The sequence below is a fragment of the Staurois parvus genome, unplaced genomic scaffold (assembly GCF_062004578.1).
Source record: "Staurois parvus isolate SC_StPar_1 unplaced genomic scaffold, SC_StPar_1.0 ptg001200l, whole genome shotgun sequence".
NCBI classification, from domain to species: Eukaryota; Metazoa; Chordata; class Amphibia; order Anura; family Ranidae; genus Staurois; species Staurois parvus.
In genome coordinates, this window is record NW_028318996.1 from 1,266,606 (window position 1) to 1,288,833 (window position 22,228).

Sequence of the window (22,228 nt, forward strand, 5' to 3'; positions counted from 1 at the left end):
AGGTCAGAAAAAAGTAAAAAAAAAAGTCCTTTATCTGTTCAAAACTCTTTATAAAGTGCACTTTAAAGGCATAAATACTGTACAAGGACATGATTAAAAAAAAAATCGTAAATGCATTGAAAACCAATGAATCCATTCCGGAGGTCAGAAAAAAAGTTTTATCTGTTAAAAACTCTTTATAAAGTGCACTTTAAAGGCACGGGGCCGGCGCTATAAACCTCCCAGGTGCAATGCATCCTGGGGAAACTTGCTTCGTATTGTGAAAAAATTTGTAAACCGAGACATTATTTTCAATGGATTTTCATTTGTAAACCAAAAATTACGTTAACCGAGGCGTTCGTAAACCGAGGTAAGTCTATATTAAAATAAAAAAGCAACTTTGAAATACTCACCTTTTTTACTGGTGCTGTCCTTGAAGAAAATCCTTTCCAAGGTCCAGTGCTGTTTGTCGTCCAGAATGAATGACACCCAGCATGATAGGATCCACTTCCCGTGAGCCCAGGTTGTCATGTACATGCCACTGAGGTGGTAACATCATGCTGGCCTGGGCTCACTGTACTCCTGAGACATGCGGTGCTCACAGATCATTAGTCAAGTGCTATGTTGGCTAGGAGTAAGAACTGACTACAACCAGAGGAGAAGAAGATGGACCCACAATGTCAATAGACTGGTCATAGGACTGCAGGAAAAGGGCATTAAAAAATTGATGGGGGGCTTTAACCGGTTACCGCCCGGCCTATGGCCGAATGACGGCAGGTAAAAACCCTTGCCATGCCTGTTATGAAATATGTTGGACTGTCTACTGCAAAAAGGGGTCATTTGGGGGATATCTGTACTGTTCTGACATTCTTGGGCCTCAAGAAATTAGATTGGCTGTCAGTACTTCAGGATTGATCAATATTCAGATATATCCCATAGTTTGTGAACTCTATAACTTTCCTACAGATTAAATAATAAATAGTAATTTGGGTTATTTTCACCAAAGACATGTAGCAGAATACATTTTGGCCTAAATTTATGAAGAAAAATTATTTATCTGCAAACTTTTATAACAGAAACAAAGAAAAACGTGTTTTTTTAGTTTTTCAAACTTTTTGGTCTTATTTTGTTAATTTAGCAAAAAATAAAAACCCCAGCAGTGATTAAATACCACCAAAAGAAAGCTCTAGTTGTGTGAAGAAAATAATAAAATTTTAGATTGGGTACAATGTTGTATGACCGCGCAATTGTCATTCAAAGTGTGAGAGCGCTGAAACCTGAAAATTGGCCTGGGCAGGAAGGGGGTAAAAGTGCCCTGTATGGAAGCCGTTAAAGAAGGGGGATTGAATAATGGAGTTAGGCTTTATTAATTAACAAGGACAACTGAAAATGAAGTATGATTAATCATAGATATCATAAGGACTTCTTTTCGCCATTCCTGAGCTGTGTGCTTATTTCAGGCCAGTGACTTAGAAAGTATTAAAACCAATAACTTAGCATAGCAGCCAGGCAAAGAGAAGTTTTGAAGACTGCAATGGTAGTAGTATGCAGCCATCTCCTCGGTCTATGTAGGTGACTATTTGCTGAAACATACATTAGAATTGTTTATTTACTCGTAAATCATCCAACAGTTTACCTTGGATGGCATGTTGTGTCATAACTGAGTTGTACATTTGTTTCCATAGGTGGAGGGGTCAATAAAAAGTCTATGCTTATTGACATACGCCTATGCTAGCATAATCTCTAACAACAACCCTAGTAAAAATTAAAAAAAAAAAAGAAAAAAAAAAAAAATGTTCATAAATGTCAAAGGTTATAACATATCAATACCTCAGAATCTGGACGACAAAGTTTTGCTCCCAAAGCAAATCCTCCTCCAACACCAAGAGTACCGAAAGCACCTACAATCAACACATTTAAGAGACAATGTAACACAAGAGAATCTTTTTACATTCTTACATATACTGATCTTGATAATGAAATATAAACTGTTCATCTGTCAGTGTTAAATATAGTAAATAAAGGGAAACCTGTGAATACCCAATCAGGTGCGAGTAAAAAAAAGAAAAAACATTTTTTTTTTAGCTAGAAATGATTGTTTGATTGAAATGAACACAACACAGCTTCACCTAGTATATATATGTGTATATATGTGTGTGTGTCTGTATATATCAGGTAAGACATTATGTCCACCCACTGTAATCCTGTAACCGGTAGAGGCATAGACACCACTAGACCTCTGAAGGTATGCTGTGTTATCTGCCACCAAGCTGTCAATAGCAGATTCTTAGTCCTATAGGTTGCAAAGTTGGACCTCCATGAATTGGACTTGTTTTTCCAGCACATCCCACAAATTCAGGATGGGACTGAGATCTGGAGAATTTGGAGATCAAGCCAACACCTCAAACTGGTTGCTGTGTTTCATTGACCATTCATGAATCCATCAGACCGGAACACATTCTTTCATGGCTCTGTGGTCCAGTTCTGATGCTCACACACCCATCGTAGGCACTTTTGGCTGTGGATACAGGTCGGCATGGACACCCTGGCCGGTCTGCAGCTACACAGACCCATACACAACAAACTGCAATTCACTGTGTGATCTGACATCTTTCTAAAGGAACCAGCATTAACATTTTCAGCAGTTGGAGCTACAGTAACTCTTCTATTGGAGCCTTGGCTACCCATGACTCTGTAGCTGGTTCACCAGTTTTTCTTCCTTGGACCACGTCTGGTAGGTCCTGACCACTGCATGCCGGGAACATCCCACAACAGCTGCAGTTTTAGGGATGTTGTGATCCAGTCATCTAGCCATTACAATTTGGCCCTCGAATCCTTACACTAACATGTTCACTTGCCGCCTAACATATCCCATCGACTTTCAGGTGCCATTGTCAGGAGATATTTAAGGTTATTCAGTTTCCAGGTCAGTGGTCATAATGTTATCATATGTTAATGTTATGGCTGATTGGTGTGGGTGGGTGGATGTATTATGTACACACGCACACACTTTGTCTATTGACTTATTAGAACTTCAAACCTTGCTAACCTATAAAACAAGGCTCCCTAAATAGACTATTTCTAAAAGCAACATATTCTAAAGGGTTTTTGTCACAAAAATTTAATAAGTTGCACTGAATGCTACTGGAGGGGGTGATTAAATTGAATACTGTACGATCGTTAAAATATGGTATATTCAGCAATAAAGTCATGCCACTCAAACGCTTGTGGCCTAGTGTACTCTTCATCATTTTGTTGGCACTTGAGGAAGGGCAAACTAGGCCAGAAATTTGTGTTTTACGGCTGTAATGCTTGAATGCATGCATGGGACTTCAGATGTGAGAAAACAAAAAGTAAATTCACTACAAAAAAAATTAGACAAACATCAGCTCACCTACGTAGTAAAATATAAGGTCGACTACAGTGTGTTGGAAAAGACCAAATCCACAATTTTCAATAGGACAGGTGGAACAACGAGACAAACTGATGACCTGCTATGCCAATTGACACCTAAAGGCAGTATTGTATTAGGCCTAATTCACAAAGCTAAAACAGGATAAACATTGTCAGTCAGGTGACTGTAATTTTCAAATCTCATTGGATTAAAATTAACTTTTTTTTTTTTTTTTTAAATAAGATATATTATCCTGGCATTTTAGCTTTGTGAATAGGGTTTAAGGTCTGAAAAAGCAACAGGTTTACAGAAGGTGGCTCTTAAAAGGCTCATTTACACTTGCTTTGACTATAACACACATTAACGTGCCTATCACTGCAGCATGCTTTTTTGATACTTCGGTAATACTTTTGTGATGCTTTTTTGAAGATTTATTGAACCTTGACAAATGCCCTGCCTGTGTGTGTGGATTTTCAATTTGTTTCAAAAGGGGCCCAGTAGAATCCCAGCTCAGTAGTACCCCACTAAGCAGATTCCCAGCTCACTAGTACCCCTGTTCAGCAAATCCTTAGCTGATTGGTACCCTCGTTCAGCAGATCCCCAGCTTATTAGTACCCTTGTTCAGCAGATCCCCAGCTTATTAGAACCCTCATCCAGCAGATCCCCAGCTTATTAGTACCCTCGTTCAGCAGATCCCCAGCTTATTGGTACACTCATTCAGCAGATCCCCAGCTCATTAGTACCCTCATTCAGCAGATTCCTAGCTTATTGGTACATTCATTCAGCAGATCCCCAGCTTATTAGTACCCTCGTTCAGCAGATCCCCAGCTTAATATTACCCTTGTTCAGCAGATCCCCAGCTTATTAGTACCCTTGTTCAGCGGATTCCCAGCTTATTAGTACCCTCGTTCAGCAGATCCCCAGCTTATTGGTACTCATTCAGCAGATCCCCAGCTTATTAGTACACACGTTCAGCAGATCCCCAGCTTATTAGTACCCTTGTCTAGCAGATCCCCAGCTTATTAGTACCCTTGTTCAGCAGATCCCCAGCTTATTAGTACCCTCATTCAGCAGATCCCCAGCTTATTAGTACCCTTGTCCAGCAGATCCCCAGCTTATTAGTACACACGTTCAGCAGATCCCCAGCTTATTAGTACCCTTGTTTAGCAGATCCCCAGCTTATTAGTACCCTTGTTCAGCAGATCCCCAGCTTATTAGTACCCTTGTTCAGCAGATCCCCAGCTTATTAGTACCCTTGTCCAGCAGATCCCCAGCTTATTAGTACCCTCATTCAGCAGATCCCCTGCTCAGTAGTACCCCCAGCTTTGCTGATCCTCCGTTGCTCAGTCCTCTCTCTCCAGTCCATGCTCACTTCCCGCTATAGCATTCCCATGTTGCACAACATGTGTGCCATCTGCTAGTCACTCTGCTCCAGTCCAGACCCCCTCACTGTCCTTCTGCTCCATGCTGCACACCAGATGTGACGTCTGCACCAGACACTTCCAGAATATATAAACATGAACCAGTAGCGACTGCTGATGATGTCTTTCTCGGTGGCTTGTTGGTTTCCCAGTGCATCCTGGGATATCTTACACCTGCAACACTTCGAAAACAAAGCAAAGCAAAAGCTGAATAAAATCCTCCCAAAAGCTGCAGGTGCTGTAAGTGAACTTTGTCATAGCCTTCTATGGAGGCTTTGGAAATGTTTTGAAGCACCAGGAAAGCGACATGGGGTATAATTTTTGAAGTGAAGCAAAGCAAACACAATGTGTAAACAGGACTGTAAGCTTCCCATTTGATTCAGTGACAGGAGCTTTGATTGGCATTCAGAGTGCTTTAAAAACACGCCTCCAATGCCACATTTTGAAGCAAGTGTAAACGAGTCCTAAAAGTCCCATCTTTTGTGGAGCCGATAGGATTGGATATGTTCTTCTATATAGATTGTGTGACATAAGGCTCAGTTCATCAGCTTTACACAAGGATAAGGATCTTTATTTTCAGCCATGTGACTTATTTTCACATCTCATTGAGCTCAGCTAGAAATTACTGTCACTTTTATAAAACCAACGATCATCATCATGGTGTTTTAGATTTATGAACTGAGCCTAAATCACGTTAGTGCCACAAGGAAGACTGTATTTTAATGCTGACGATAACCAACCATTACAATAATTTGCTTATTCTTTCATATCTGCATTTTAAACGTGAATGGCAGAACCTGCTTCTAAAGTACAAAAAAGCAGGTCGTCTTGTAGCCATCTTGAATTGTTGGGTACAGTTACTTCAGAAATAACAAGCAGTGACCTGGATCCAGCCAGCGCAAAGGTCCTCTCGGTCGAAGGATGTAGGCCGCGCTCCCTACAAAATCTCCTCCATCTGCGACAATGATGCTGTCCTCTGCCATCGCTTCCTCTAACGTATGTAGAACTTTCAATGGATTCAGGTGTCTCTCTGTCTTCTCTTCAGATTTTTCCCTGGAGAGAAAAGGCAATTGTTTATGTTGGAAATATTGTAACCGTCTGATTCATAAATCTTACCAAAATGTAGATGGTTAAACGACCGACTTAATCTCTTGTTCTATCCTATGTACACTATATGGCCAAAACTTTTATCTATTCTGGACCAATGACTCACAAAGCCAAAGACAGCTAGGCAACTAGTATGTTCATACCAGGGAAATATGTACACTAGATGGCCAAAAGTCTGTGGCCACCTGACCATCATGCAGATTGTATGTCCAAAAGTATATGGACACTTCTTCAAAATTATTAATTTTAGGGGTTTCCTGAGATGGCCACTACTAATACTGCAGCATACAAAGACATTTTACATTGCTTCCAATCTCGTGGTAACAGTTTGGGGAAGGCCATTTCCTGTTCTAGTATGAATGTCCCCTTATGTACAAAGCCAGTCTCATAAAGACATGGTTTTATGAGTTTGGTGCTGAGGAACAAGAGTGTCTGCACTGAGCCCTGATATCAACCCTACTGAACATGGATGAATCAAAACACTGATGTTGAGTGAGGTGCTTTCATTCAACACATTGGTACCTGACCTCACAAATGCTCTTTTACCAGAAAATAAACAAATTCCTGCATACACACTCCAGAGCCTTCCCAGAAGAGTGGAAACTCTTATATCTGTCAATAAGGTCCATCTCTATATTAATATCCACACTTTTGGAATGGGATGTTCAGCAAGCTGACATAGGCGTAATGGTCAGGTGTCCACAAACTTTTGGCTATATAGTGTAAATTAGGAAATGTCACAGCCTGCTCATTGAAAAATAGGATGTATAGAAAGGTAGCAGAACACTAAAACAGCTGGTTCACCAAGATATTCTGAGCAATGGAAACTTAATAAAAAATGGGCAAATGTCAAATATGGATACATTACTGATTGGCTTTCTCCTTGTTTTCATCGCCTGACTTCAGGCCCTCTGGCCAGTCCTTGGGACATGTGTATCCTTTCAGTCCTTCGGAGAGTTGGACAATGAAAGAACCTGCATCTCCTGGAAATAAAAAAAGACCACGATGTAGTCGCTATATTTGAGGGTCAGGATTACAACTGAGGAAATATACTAAATTGGTAACCAAGGGAAAGCATGACAGGCTATGGGTGGACTGATGTGCTACATCAATGTGAGGACAAAATATTGAAGGTTTCAGCAGGTAGGATCTGTGAATGAACAAACTACAAGTCCCATAGGCCACCGCAGCAGACAGACCTGTAGTTTCAAAGGACTGCAAGCAAGCTGATCAGCATTCTCATACTTCATTCACAAGTCCTCCAGCTTTCTAACAGAAAGCCCATTTAGAGGTATGGGCGGACGGTTAAGAGGACTGGTCTGCAGATGCCTGCCATTACACCCCTAGTCTACTGATGGTGGTGCAATGCTTTGCAGTTTCTAATGGGGAAAAATAATAAATGCACATTTTTGTCTGAATAAAAATATGCATTTATTATTTTTCCTTTAAAGGTGAAATTAGCCTTTAATTTTCAGTCTTGTTAATCTTTGCTTTTAATAATCATAATCTGACTATAGGTCAGCCTTATAGCTAAACTCCAGGCAAACAGCTAAATACACAGATGAAATACATATATGGGAGCTGTTTTACCTGCCAAAAGATTTGTATTTCCGTCCATGCAGTCCTGGGATTTAAAAAAACCTGCCCACAACAGAGCCCTTTCTAGTAGGGCAGGAGACCTAATATTTCTCTGCTGCAGTTAAAGAATGTTACCCCAACATTTCATATTCCTGATATGTGCCTGCTGTACCATGTACTTGTATGAAAAAGTATCCTGTTCTCTTTGTATTGTTTCCTTTGTGCAAAATCCCTGGTGTCCCTGCCAGTCCCTCTGCTTTCCTATTAAAAACTGACCACACTAGGCATGAGAGCATAGCATAGTCAGTTCTCTAGCCTGCTCTCCTCCAATGATCAGAATTGTCCTGACACCCCCACCCATCCACACAGCCATTTGGCAGCTGTGAGAACTCAGCAATCAGCAGACATTTTAAAAATACAAAATCCCATACTTCTTTTTCAAAGACTCAATAGTGTACTGAAGAGTAACGGACCTAAAGTAAATCCATTCTGTACGTTAGTGACATTTATCAGGATGCCACGTTCTTCATAGCTCTGTGACAATCAACAGCTTGAGAGATAAATACAAATTACCCTGAATAGCAACAGCTGGCTTCCAAAACATATCCGAGTTCTTCAAAAGCTGAGACCTGTCCCTGTTCACTGCGATAGTTTTACTGCGTCTGTTCAGGACCCGGCCATAAGAAAGTCGAAAATCACACACAGTGCCTAGAAGAACAAAGACATTAAAGGAAGGTTATTTTATAAAAAAAGATTTTGGGAATGAGATAAAAGAACTTGCAAACAGTATTCTTCCCTACCTAGTGTAGATAATGATACATTCGACAGGTACTCTTGATGTGAGCCTATTGTTCTATTGTATGTCAGCTCCTGATCTAGACAAGAGTTTCAAATAAAGGATCTGGCAGCATGTTTCTATGAGCATACCAGACAGGAAGCCAGGGGGTGGATCTACCAAGGGCAAGTAGACTTTGCACTTTGCAAGTGCAGATGCACTCTGCAAGGGAATTTGCTCCAGAGCTTAGTAAATGAGGGGAAGCTCTGCTGACTTCCATCATCCACTACAAAAACTGCAGTTTTTTTTATTTTTCTTGCATGTGATTAGTTATTCTTTACAAAGTGAAGCTTCACTTCATTTACTAAGCTGTGGAGCTAATGCCCTTGCAGAGTGCTCAGTCTATTTACCTTTTGTAACTCAACCCCCAGGTATGTGTGTTGTAAATATATTGTACTATGCTACACCAACGTCACAGTACTTCAAGTGCCGTTCTCATAATCTACTTAACTACTTTACGTCCGCTTGCCCACAATGTACTGCGGACAGGCGGCCACTGTAGGCAAAGTCTACTGCCAGGTTTTGGGCGCACACGTGCACCGCCTCCTCCTCACACACCCCCGCCGGCACCCACTGTGACTGTATACAGCGGGTGCCTGTTCGCAAGTCCCGGCCAATAATTCACAGCTGGAACCTGCTGATTGGCTGTGTACAATCACAGCGCAGATCTCTGTGTTGGTAAACACAGATCTCTGCACAGAGGGAGCGATTTGTCTTTTTCTCAGGGAGGAGAAACAGAGACTGTTACCACACTTTACACACAGTAAGGCACACATTGAACCCCTTGATCCCCCTAGATGGTAACCCCTTCCCAGCCAGTGTCATTAGTACAGTGACAATGTATAAAATTATAGTATGTCACTGGTGATGTCAGTGGCAGTTAGTGTCAGATTGCCCACTGCACTCCCACAGTCCCATTAGAAGTTGCTGATCACAGCCATTAGTAAAAAAAAAAATTCCAGTATATATACACCATAGTTTGTAGACACTATAACATTCATGCAAACCAAACAATATACTGTACACTTATTGGGAATTTGTTTTTTATCAAAAGATATGTAGCAGAATACATTTTGGCCAAAATTTATGAAGAGATTTGATTTTTTTTTATTGGTTATGTTTTATAGCAGAAATTAACCAGATACTGAGTTTTTTCCCCCAAAGTTTAGTTTTTTTTGTTTAAATCGCAAAAAATAAAAAAAAACAGTGTGAAAAAGTTATATAAATTGGGTTGGGTATAGAGTTGCATGACCGCACAATTACCAGTTAATGTAGCACAGTGCAGTATAGCAAAAAATGGCCTGTCCATGAAGGAGGTAAAATCTTCTAGACCTGAAATTGTTAAAGGGTATGTCACATCAAGATAAAGAAAAAATCCAATACATCTCTTCAACACATGCGCATTTCCTCATTTTATCCCCTTAATCCTTTCACTGCCAAAACCTTTTTTTGCACAAGTTTAAAAAACAATTTTAGGCGTGAAGATTATGCAAAAGCCCAAACCAATATATCGTTTCTAATAGAAGACACCCTAAAGAATAAAGTAGTGGTGGTTCCAATTTTTTTGGCACTCAATATTAGCGCATTGGTTTATGAAATGCAAGAAAAAACAAACTAAAGTTAATTTTTGGTCACAAAAACACGATAATTACCCAATTTTACGGCAAAATCTATAGGAGGAGGTTGCACCAAGTAAACAGATAACAAACATATCAAGCCTTAAAATTGCATGCACCCGTGAACCGGTGACAAACCTCGGTACACAATATTTTTCATTGGCAACACTTTAAAAGCCATTACAGGTCATCAGCTCAGTGGTACCCATCAATAGGTCTATCAATCTTACCTGCCAGTATAACAACATCCGCTTCCTTAAGTGCTTCCCTGCGATTCTGTCGAATATGGATAGGGCTATTCCTTCCCAGCATGCCTCTGGCCATTCCTCCCAGGAAACATGGAATACCCAGAGATTCCAGAGCCTGTCTGAAAGAACAAGACTAACTTCATGATGGGATCCAATTAGTGTAGTTGGCCACCCAAGACATCTTTTTCCCCTACCTGAGCTTGTCCACGGGTGTGGGAGGAAGGGTCACCTGACTGCCCAGGATGAACACAGGCTTCTTAGCTCGACTCACCAACTCCACACATTGCTGGATCTGTATATAGAAAGAAAGTGCATAGAAATAGCTGGTTTTGGAACTCTGGGTAGAGTTATACTTTACAGGAAACCTGTACCAAATCAAATGAAGGAACTTGGGACAGCAGCGGAGGGGTGCAATATCTGACCTAACTGCCAAGTACCCACTACACGGATTTCAGCTGTACCAAGTACGATGTGCACTGGGTTTCCTGGGGGATCTACCGTATATTCCGGCGTATAAGACGACCCCCTACTTTTCCTGTTAAAATGTATGGGCTATACTCGCCGTATAAGACTACCCCTCTTCCAATGCACACCAGTGGGAAGAATCGTGCCCCATCATTGGTGTCAGTGGGAGGAATAGTGCCCCATCATTGGTATCAGTGGAAGGAATAGTGCCCCATCATTGGTATTAGTGGGAGGAACAGTGCCCCATCATTGGTGTCAGAGCGACGAATCGTGCCCCATCATTGGTGTCAGTGGGAGGAATAGCACCCCATCATTGGTGTCAGTGGGAGGAATAGCGCCCCATCATTGGTGTCAGTGGGAGGAATCGTGTCCCCTCATTGGTGTCAGTGGGAGGAATAGTGTCCCAACATTGGTGTCAGTGGGAGGAATAGTGTCCCATCATTGGTGTCAGTGGGAGTAATAGTATCCCATCATTGGTGTCAGTGGGGGGTGGAATAGTACCCCATCATTGGTGTCAGTGGGGGGGGGGGATATTGCCCCATCGTTGTTGTCAGTGGGGGGGAGGAAAAGTGCCCCATCATTGGTGTCAGTGGGAGGAATAATGCCCCATCATTGGTATCAGTGACACCAATGATGGGGCACTATTCCTCCCACTGACACCAATGACACTTCCTGACCCTTGTTGCAGTATGGTGCTGCTGCAGCCAGCATATGTGGTTGCAGCAGCACCTCTGTACGGCACACTTACCGGCCGCTCCTTCACTCGATTTTTGTGGGGCCGCTTGGCTCCGCCTCCTCGCCGGTGATTGGCTGCCTGTGTGCCTTTCCTGAGCTACAGTTCTGGCGGCCAATCACCGGTGAGGAGGCGGAGCCGAGCAGCCGCGCGAACATCCAGTGGCCGAACTGAATGAAGGAGCAGCCTCGCTTCCTGGTCCGGATCGTCATGGGACCAGAGCCAGGTAGGAAACAGCAGCCCCTGCCCACTCCTGTATTCAGTGTCCCTTCCGTTTGGAAGGGGGGGGGGGGCGGTGGCGGCACCGCACCCCCCTAAAAAGTGTCAGCATGCCGTATACCGCCGTATAAGCCGACCCCCGACTTTTTAGAAGATTTTCAAGGGGTAAAAAGTCGTCTTATACGCCGGAAAATACGGTAACAAGACTTGAACCTCTGGTGAGACTTCTGTTAGTCAATGACTCAAAGTACCGAAGCCACTAACTCAGCTTGATTACCATTAAACTAGCATTTTTCAGAAGGAAAGCTCAGCAATGGCGACTTTCATATCTCTCTGATAAAGATTTATAGGATAAAAATTGTAATATCAGGAGACCTGATCCGGGGTGGCATGGGGGATGGAGACAGGAAGAGGTGAGGTGTCCCGCGGTTCCCAGGCTCCCGCAAATAAATTATTCAGGTGATTCTGCAAGTACCTAAAATGAAGGACAATAAGAGAATTATAGTAGCATCTGTAGGCTTATAAATCACAGCTATCCACAGAGAAGTGAAGCTGAGCAAAGTACAGTAATTTACATCAACCAATCAGACCTATTGTTACTAACTGATGAAATGCGATTGGCTGCCTAGAGTTACTACACTCCTTGTTTTAATCTTTGTCTTAGGCAAGCCAAAGATGATGTGATTTTCTTAAAAAATTGATTGATTCCCCCATCAACACTGACTGTATCAAACTCTCGTGGAGTTATCGTGTTCTCCGAACAGAGAGGCATGCTAACCCATGCCTGCCGGGAGAACACAATGAATATTGCTAGCGGCTATAGCCATTGGCAAAAATCGAATCCTAAAAATCAAACATGCTGGTAGTAGCCAAGTCGATCGATGAATTGACTTGGGTACAATCAGCCTGCCGATAGATGGATCGGGTTTTGGGTGGTCCCTGCTGAACTGGCCAAGGTTCAAACCATCCATGGCTGGCTTTTTGGTTGAACTGGATGGACTTTTTTCAGCCAGACTAACTATGTAACTATATAACCTCAGTTGCCCTGCACACACCCACAAATACAAATGGGAGCCCAAAGGTTCGCATGTGTATTGTACGTAAACTGTGATTGCTGCCACTGTCGGAGTATGAGCAATAATTCTAGCGCCAGATCTCACAGTTAAACCTATATGCATAGTAGTAAAGGCTTTTAAAGTGTCTCCTACTTAGGGGACAAGAAAAAAATCAGGTAAAGAAATTTAGGCAGTGGACTGGTAAAGCGAAGACACAGTACACACCCCTCCTCACCCACACTCCAAGCCACTGTCCTTTAAACATATGAACAATACACTTACCAGTTGATGATTTTCCCAACAAATCCTTTAGGGGCACCTTTAGGTGCTAATTCTTTCTGGATCAAATGGTACGGATACAAAATGTCAATTGGAAATTCCACAAACACAGGGCCTACAAAAGAAGAATAGGAAGAAATAGCAAAGGTAGAGATTATTAAAGCTCATCTAAACCCAAGGACAAAACATAATTAAATGCAGTTTAGGAGGGTGTCTATGGGAAGGTTTGACCATTCTTCCAGAAGTGCATTTGTGAGGTCAGGCACTGATGTCGGATGAGAAGGCCTGGCGCACAGTCTCCGCTCTAATTCATCCCAAAGGTGTTCTATCAGGTTGAGGTCAGGACTCTGTGCAGGCCAGTCAAGTTCCTCCACCCCAAACTCGCTCTTTATGGACCTTGCTTTGTGCACTGGTGTGCAGTCATGTTGGAACAGGAAGGGGCCCTGAAACCTGAGAAAACTACACTCCACCTCTAAGCCTGTTTTTGATTCTCAAAGCCATATCAGCTTGAGAATCCACGCTATCTGGTGAGTATGGGGGAAATGATTTACCACTGATGTGAGCACGCTGGAAAATTGATCAAGTTGTTTTCATATTTTTATTTTGTCACATTTTTTTGGGACACTGGACTTTAATTTGGGACTTTGTTTTTGGACTTATAGATTATAAATTTAAATTTTATTTTTTATTATTTGCGCTGTGTCACTTTATGAGATAGCTGCATCCGTCCTGAGTCTGTCATTGTTTTGTATGGGCTGAGCAGCCACAGCTCTTCTCACACACCTGTCATTCCAGCTGCAGAAAATCCACAGATTCTTGTTGCAGGAATTCAGTGTTTGCTGATCGCAATAAGGATTAACGGGGGGAGCACGGCAGCCAGAAATCTGGCATTTTCAGAAGGAGCATTCGGCAATGGAAGCCTCTATTTTTCTCAGACAAAGCAAATAAAAAAATAACGGAGGCGGGTGCCAAGATATCATCAAGGTAACATCACCAGCATTCCTCACCTGGTGTTCCAGACTGAGCCTCGGCCAGCGCTCTGCGCAGTATAGGCACTGTGTCTCGTATGGTGCGGACAGAAACACAGAATTTACATATAGGTTTGAACAGTGACATCTGATCTATATCCTGCAGAGCTCCTCTTCCCTAGTAGACAAAGAACAAAACACAACATGACAAAGTGTATTAAATAATGATACATTATATAAATAATATGTATTAAATCTGGGGGTGCTGGGTCAAATCTTCCATTTCCTTTATACTGACCCCAGTGATGAGAAGCCCCCCCCCCCCCCCCCTCGTTGGAGATCTTGGCATTATTCACCATAACCAGGAAGTTTCACTTCTCTTTTCATTCAATCTGTAACCACCCTGACATTTTCAACAACTGCGAACAAAATGTCTTTCTTTGCAACTTTAGTAAAATTATCAATCTACAGTATATAGAGGATTTCCCAAAAATTCACATTTCTCCTCCTTTTATAAACTGAAATACTGCTACTCCTAAAATTTTGCACAGAGCTTGAGGTCCAAGTACAGACAGCTTCTTATATGGAATATGACATCTCCAGCAATGTTTTTTGGTTTACTGAACTGAGAAGGTCAATTTTGGTGAGAAATTTCACACATCTTGAGACAGACATAGCATGACGTTTTTTTTACTGCAACACCAGGGCTAATTATGAGACTATGTTAAAGACAGCTAACAGGTTTTAATGGCTGTGCAAGACCCTATCAGTGTAATGGCTGTGCAAGACCCTATCAGTGTAATGGCTGTGCAAGACGCTATCAGTGTAATGGCTGTGCAAGACCCTATCAGTGTAATGGCTGTGCAAGACCCTATCAGTGTAATGGCTGTGCAAGACCCTATCAGTGTAATGGCTGTGCAAGACCCTATCAGTGTAATGGCTGTGCAAGACCCTATCAGTGTAATGGCTGTGCAAGACGCTATCAGTGTAATGGCTGTGCAAGACCCTATCAGTGTAATGGCTGTGCAAGACCCTATCAGTGTAATGGCTGTGCAAGACCCTATCAGTTTAATGGCTGTGCAAGACCCTATCAGTGTAATGGCTGTGCAAGACCCTATCAGTGTAATGGCTGTGCAAGACCCTATCAGTGTAATGGCTGTGCAAGACCCTATCAGTGTAATGGCTGTGCAAGACCCTATCAGTGAGAACCCTCTTCACCAGTTTTGCTAGACAAACAAAATTTACCTTAACAAGCCCACGGTGTGGTACGCAAAAACTAAACACCAAAAGTGAAAAAAGGTACATTTAAGTACACACAAAAAAGTACACTTTGCGATGTGTCTCTGGTCCTCTCCCAAAGAAGAAGGACCCTTCCCTGACCTCCTGGGGCAGAGGATGCTTGGCAAGCACACTCAGGTCCACCTAAAGGCACTGCAAATCCCACTTCTTATGATCAGCCAACGCTGACCAATGAATACTAGGAGGGGGGCTCCCCGAAGAGAGAGTTACAGAGGAGTTATAGCGGTGACGTCATCATGCCTGCCGGGGTGCTCGATGTGGTTGTTCTGATGCTGTTTTGATTATGTGTAAATGTGGGTAGATGCCTAATTCTATTAAATACATTTTTACTGCTAAACAATGAGCATTCTTCCTTCCTCTTTTATATGCTACTTTCTCTATGGTTGAGCATTGGATTGCCCTGACCTTTTTGCTGTGGCGTGCGGCACTAAGTGGCAGGCTGTGGGAGTTGAGACATACACCCATTCATCTATCCATCTGGGTGGTAGGCTGTGGAATTGGAGGCTTACATCCATTCATTCGACTGGCACACTGCAGAGTGGAAGGCTGATTCCCATCCACCCACTGAGTCAAGTGCAAGCACACTTCCATTCAGTTTTCCATCTAGTTGACAGGTGGTATGATTGGAGGCTGATGACCATTGATCTTTTGGATCTGTCTCTTGCAAGCGATGTTAGACCTCTTGTATCTTGGGGTCTAATATTCTGAGAATCAGGTTTTTTTTGTCACATTTGGGTGCACAGTGGTGATTATGAAGAGGAACCCAACTATTTGAGTTTGGGTTGGTCAGATAGTTATGCGCAGTGCTGCTCACAGTCGCCTCTGGAAAGAAACAGTATGGGTGAGTAAATCTGAAGGTCTTTTTTAAATTAGGCTACATGCATATAGGTAGTTTGGCCCCTCAGTGTTTTGGGAACCCAGAAGGCATAGGTGCAGCATCCAGCCCCACTTCCAGAAGGCTGTCCATATCTATGATGGGTAGAAATAGATGGTGGCTGTAAATGCCAGTACTGCTTGGTGCAGCATCCAGCCACTGCATATTTTATAAATATATGACGGGATCCTGTCAGTGGGGCTGGGGGCTGGACACGGCTCCTGTGCCTCCCAGGTGCCAAACATGCAAAGATTTGACACTCAAAGACCTCACCCATGCTGTTTCCACCTAGTGGCCACTTTGAGCAGCACTATGCATGTCTATCTCTTACAGTCTAGTTCAGGGGTCTGCAACCTTTAAGACATAAAGAGCCACTTGGACCCGTTTCCGAGAGGGAAAAAAAGACTGGGAGCCGCATAACCATTGCAACATTTAAAACAAATCCGACACTGCATATATTGCAAAAAACGCTCTGGTCATGAAGGGGGTTTAAGGGCCCAGTAAGCAAAGGGTTAATCAGGGCCACAGTGTATCGTCATAATCACAATCATAGCCTTAGGTCAGTGGTGGGCAACCTTTTTTTTCGACTGAGCCAAATCTCGCCAAAACCACGATTGAAATTTATTTTGAGAGAAACATTTTTAAAACTGAAAATACATCCCCCATATAGTAATTCATCCCCCATATAGTAATTCATCCCCCATAGTAATTCATCCCCCATATAGTAATTCATCCCTCATATAGTAATTCATCCCCCATAGTAATTCATCCCCCCTATAGTAATTCATCCCCCATAGTAATTCATCCCCCGTAGTAATTCATCCCCCATAGTAATTCATCCCCCCTATAGTAATTCATCCCCCCTATAGTAATTCATCCCCCATAGTAATTCATTCCCCATATTGTGTGAATTCACTTACCTTTGCTCCGCGCGTTCCTCACGCTGGGTTCCCGCGCCGTTCTGGTCTTCAGGGCGGACTGTGAGAGGAGAGGAGTTCGTCACGCTGCCCCGCCTACATCCGGGCTGCCCCGCCTACATCCTGACAGCCAATGTTTGCCAGCGGGCGCCCGGCACACAGAAGATCTGCATTAAAAGAGCCGCGGCTTGCCGACCCTATTGCCTGTCACCTGGTGGGCAGTGTGCTCCGGAGCCGCAGGAAAGGTGAAAAAGAGCCGCATGCGGCTCCGGAGCCGCAGGTTGCCGACACCCGGTCTAGTTAGACTATGTTCAAATATAATGCACTGCCCCAATATCACAGAGCAAAATTGTTGTATTTACTTACTTGCAATAGTGTGGCAGCTGCTCCACCAATTAGCAATAACGGGGATTCGGCCATCTGAGCATTTTTAATGGCGGTTACGGTATTGGTTAACCCTGGACCAGCTGTCACTGCAGCCACACCGACAGTACCTGCATCACAAAAAACTGTTATAAAAGGAAATCACAAAATGCTGAAATCCACTGACACTTTGGAAGAAACATTTCATAGGCATCCTATGCTAATGTATACCATACAAAAATACTTACGCTTTGATAAATAGGAGAAAAAAAACCCTAAAAAAAATGAAAAAATAAATATGGTTGCTGCTGTTATGTTGTGCGATAGCCCTTCTGATAATCCAGTGTGGGAACCCCATATACCTACGGGAAACAGTGCTACCTTCCTTTCTTCAAGGTGTAATGCAAAACTGTACAATATAATATATCAAAACGTATAAAGAAAGCCCACTCAATAGTGTCCGTGCTGACAGTTCCAAATAACACACAATAGTGCTTCAAAGAACAGTGCTCCAAAATGTTTTTCCTCCAAGAAAGAAGACAGACCACGTGGATTTTACACCACACTCACCAGATGGTTTTGACCCCTTGAGTTTGCAAGTGAGTCCTCAGGACGTCGATTTTTGATGTCGAAATGCATAGGTCAATACTACCAGCTGACATCACATCTGGAATTGGAAATGCATGGCGGCCATCTTTAATGAGGGAGCGTTTCTGATTTTACAAGGATAGTGCATGCTTTTACTAATATAAGTGCAATACACGTCATTTTTAACTACCTGCTGACCGCAGATAGCCGAATGACGGCTGCACTGCGGCCGGCCAGTTCTGAGTGGACGTCATATGACGTCCTCCCAGAACGCGCTCTCCTGCGCGCCCCAGGGGGCGCGCACCCGGCGATCTCCGTGAGCGCTGTGTCCTACAGACACAGCTGATCACGTGATGTGGTAAAAGGCCAATCACAGCGGCCTTTTACCACGTGATCAGCGGTGTCCAATGACACGCTGATCAGAGGGAAATGCAAGTGCCGGTTCTCGGCTGCACTTTCCTCACGCTGTCAGATCGTGAGGAAAGTACTGCCGAGAACCGGCAGTTGTCAGAGCGGGGATCGGCACCGATCATCAGGGCACTGATGATCAGTGCCCTGATGATCGGTGCCCAGCAGTGCCACCCGCAAGTTCCGCCCACCTGTGCCCAGCAGTGCGCCCACTAGCTCCGCCCACCTGTGCCCAGCAGTGCACCCACCTGTGCCACTCTGCAGTGTCACACACCTGTGCCCAGAAGTGCCACCCACCTGTGCCCAGCAGTGCCATCCACCTGTGCCCACCCACCTGTGCCCACCAGTGCCACCCACTTGTGCCCACCCACCAGTGCTGCCCACCAGGGCCACCCACCAGTGCAGCCCAGCAGTGCTGCCAGTCAGTGCCACCAGTCAGTGCCCAGGGGTTGTGCCAGTCAGTGCCGCCAGTCAGTGCCCAGCAGTGATGCCAGTCAGTGCCGTCTATCAGTACCCATCATCAGTGTCACCTATCAGTGCCGCCTATCAGTGCTGCATATTAGTGCCGCCTATCCGTGACACCTCATTAGTGCTGTCTATCAGTGCCGCCTATCCGTGCCACCTCATTAGTACTGCCTATCAGTGCCCTTTAGTGCTGCCTATCAGTGCCGCCTATCAGTGCCCATCAGTGCTGCCTCATCAACGCACATCAGTGAAGGAGAAAAAATACCTGTTTGAAAAATTTTATAATAGAAACAAAGAAACTTTTTTTTTTTCAAATTTTTTGCACTTTTTTTATTTATAGCGCAAAAAGTAAAGTGCCCAGTGGCGATTAAATACCACCAAAAGAAAGCTCTATTTGTGAGAAAAAAATGATCAAAATTTCATATGGGTACAATGTTGCATGACCGCGCAATTGTCAATCAAAGTGCGGCAGCGCTGAAAGCTGAAAATTGGCCTGGTAAATAAGGGGGTATAAGTGCCCGGTAGGCAAGTGGTTAAATAATAAAATGTTATTTTCACTATTTGAGATTTCTCCTCTTCCACTCTGCCTGTACATGGAGGATACATTTTGAACTGCACACAGGGGAGACCTTGTCTTTATTGAAAGAACTGGAGGAAGATTTATGCGGAATACTGAAGCTGTGATATCTTGGATCTGTGTATACATGCCGTTTTGACTCACTTGCTAACACAAGGGGTCAAAACCATATGGTGAGTGTGGAGTATAATCCATGTGGTCTGTCTTTCTTGAAGGAGAAACACTTTGGAGCACCCTTTCTTGAAGCACTATTGTATGTTATTATTTGGACCTGGCACTAAGCATGGATACTATTGAGTGGTCTTTATATGTTTTGATATATTGTTAGGTTTTGCATTACACTTTGAAGGAAGGAAGATAGCGCTGTTACTCGTAGGTATCCTATACTAATGGTTCCCAACAAGGACTGAAACGGCGGGGTAGGAGATCAGGAAAAGTCTACTTGAAAAATCCAAAGCTTGGCCCTAGCACTACACAAAATAAAATCGGATAGAAAAAGTGATTGGTGGTGCCAAGAATTAATAGAGAGTCATAGACAGCTGGTAAAAACTTCAACCCATCGTTATCCTTGGTGCTCATCTAAAATCGGGATCAAGCATTTCCCTTTTACACCTCATGCACACTGTACTTGCATAAACTTGCAAGGGTATAAATCCCCAAACCCAGCTTGTGCGTGTTCAGAAAATGATGCCTTTGTGCAAGTTCACGTAAATACACAGTATACCAGTGGACAGACATTCATTACCATGGGTGGCTGTGAAATCCAGAATTGGAGGGCTGTTTGAGATAACACAGGAAGTGTGTAGAGGACACTGAACAGCTACGGGAACCTTGCCGAGGAGTGATTTATCCCCTGCACTGGGCTCCTAGCAGCCAACTTGGGTGAGCTTTAGTCTGATTGAACACAGAGCTCCCCCCAGACTTGAGAAGCAGTTTTGGACCCAGAGAGGCCACATATAGGCCCACATTGTGGCAAGTATAAGACAGGTACAGACATGTGCTGGCTAAGGAGAATTCAGCATAGGTAATGGAAACTACCTGGTTTGGTGGAGGACCTTTTTACCCAGCCTGCCACCAGTATTGTTACATCCTTGCACCCTTTTCCACAACCACAGCACCTCATCTGGAAGGCCACTGCAGTTGGGTACCTGATTAAAGGATCTATCCTCAAGCGTATTGTCCCCTGTAAGTTCTACATAATGGCACTTCCTTGTTATGGAATTGTAAAACTGCCTCACTATCCAAATGCCTACTTTGGGATACTAACCGCATTGTTGTGCTGTTTTCTATTCATTGCATATACAAGAAAATTCCTAGATGTTGTCATGCATGGTCCCTTTAAATTACTGTCAATACACCCAAGATGAGCAGTACCAATCCAAACCTGTGCCTCATATCCACTACAGACACTCCACATGACGGCACACGAGCCCATCTGTGCTCACGAACTACAGCACTAGTAATCACGAGCCGCACACTGATATCGGCGCCTTCATATGCCTTTATTATTCCACAAATGGCATGTCTCACCCAGGCACCGACCATTAACATATTTCCCCCTAAAATTTTAATCAAAATGCATTGTTTGAGGGGGTAGATGGGCTCTTTGTATGTGGACATACAGTTTGTGGAATATTAACTTCTTGCCGACCGCGCATAGCCGAATGACGGCTTCACTGCGGCCGGCCAGTTCTGAGTGGACGTCATATGACGTCCTCCCAGAACGCGCTCTCCTGCGCGCCCCAGGGGGCGCGCACCCGGCGATCTCCGTGATCGCTGTGTCCTACGGACACAGCTGATCACGTGATGTGGTGAAAGGCCGATCCCACCGGCCTTTTACCACGTGATCAGCGGTGTCCAATGACACGCTGATCACAGGGAAATGCAAGTGCCGGTTCTCGGCTGCACTTTCCTCACGCTGTCAGATCGTGAGGAAAGTACTGCCGAGAACCGGCAGTTGTCAGAGCGGGGATCGGCACCGATCATCAGGGCACTGATGATCAGTGCCCTGATGATCGGTGCCCAGCAGTGACACCCGCAAGTTCCGCCCAGCAGTGCGCCCACTAGCCCCGCCCACCCATTCCCAGCAGTGCCCCCACCTGTGCCCAGCAGTGCCCCCACCTGTGCCCAGCAGTGCACCCACCTGTGCCACTCTGCAGTGCCACCTACCTGTGCCCAGAAGTGCCACCTACATGTGCCCAGCAGTGCCACCCACCTGTGCCCACCCACCTGTGCCCACCAGTGCCACCCACCTGTGCCCACCAGTGCCACCCACCTGTGCCCACCCACCAGTGCTGCCCACCAGTGCCACCCACCAGTGCAGCCCAGCAGTGCTGCCAGTCAGTGCCACCAGTCAGTGCCCAGGGGTTGTGCCAGTCAGTGCCGCCAGTCAGTGCCCAGAAGTGATGCCAGTCAGTGCCGTCTATCAGTATCCATCATCAGTGTCACCTATCAGTGCTGCATATCAGTGCCGCCTATCCGTGACCCCTAATTAGTGCTGTCTATCAGTGCCGCCTATCCGTGCCACCTCATTAGTACTGCCTATCAGTGCCCTTTAGTGCTGCCTATCAGTGCCCATCAGTGCCCATCAGTGCCGCCTCATCAACGCAAATCAGTGAAGGAGAAAAAATACCTGTTTGAAAAATTTTATAAAAGAAACAAATAAACTTTTTTTTTTTTTCAAATTTTTTGCACTTTTTTTAATTTATAGCGCAAAAAGTAAAGCGCCCAGTGGCGATTAAATACCACCAAAAGAAAGCTCTATTTGTGAGAAAAAAATGATCAAAATCTCATATGGGTACAATGTTGCATGACCGCGCAATTGTCAATCAAAGTGCGGC

At 44.1% G+C, this 22,228-nt stretch overlaps 1 protein-coding gene across 1 annotated transcript in view; it reads right to left on the bottom strand.

The window, feature by feature from the left end:
• HACL2 (2-hydroxyacyl-CoA lyase 2) overlaps nt 1-22,228 on the bottom strand; it is a 45,293-nt gene that overhangs the window by 11,679 nt on the left and 11,386 nt on the right. The window contains exons 4-13 of the mRNA XM_089660052.1: nt 17,354-17,481; nt 13,937-14,075; nt 12,933-13,044; nt 11,971-12,070; nt 10,373-10,470; nt 10,161-10,297; nt 8,053-8,187; nt 6,770-6,884; nt 5,678-5,847; nt 1,810-1,880 (exon numbers count right to left, since the gene is read on the bottom strand). Of these exons, the coding sequence (XP_089516178.1) occupies nt 1,810-1,880; nt 5,678-5,847; nt 6,770-6,884; nt 8,053-8,187; nt 10,161-10,297; nt 10,373-10,470; nt 11,971-12,070; nt 12,933-13,044; nt 13,937-14,075; nt 17,354-17,481 (1,205 nt within the window). The remainder of the gene's footprint in view (nt 1-1,809; nt 1,881-5,677; nt 5,848-6,769; nt 6,885-8,052; nt 8,188-10,160; nt 10,298-10,372; nt 10,471-11,970; nt 12,071-12,932; nt 13,045-13,936; nt 14,076-17,353; nt 17,482-22,228) is intronic.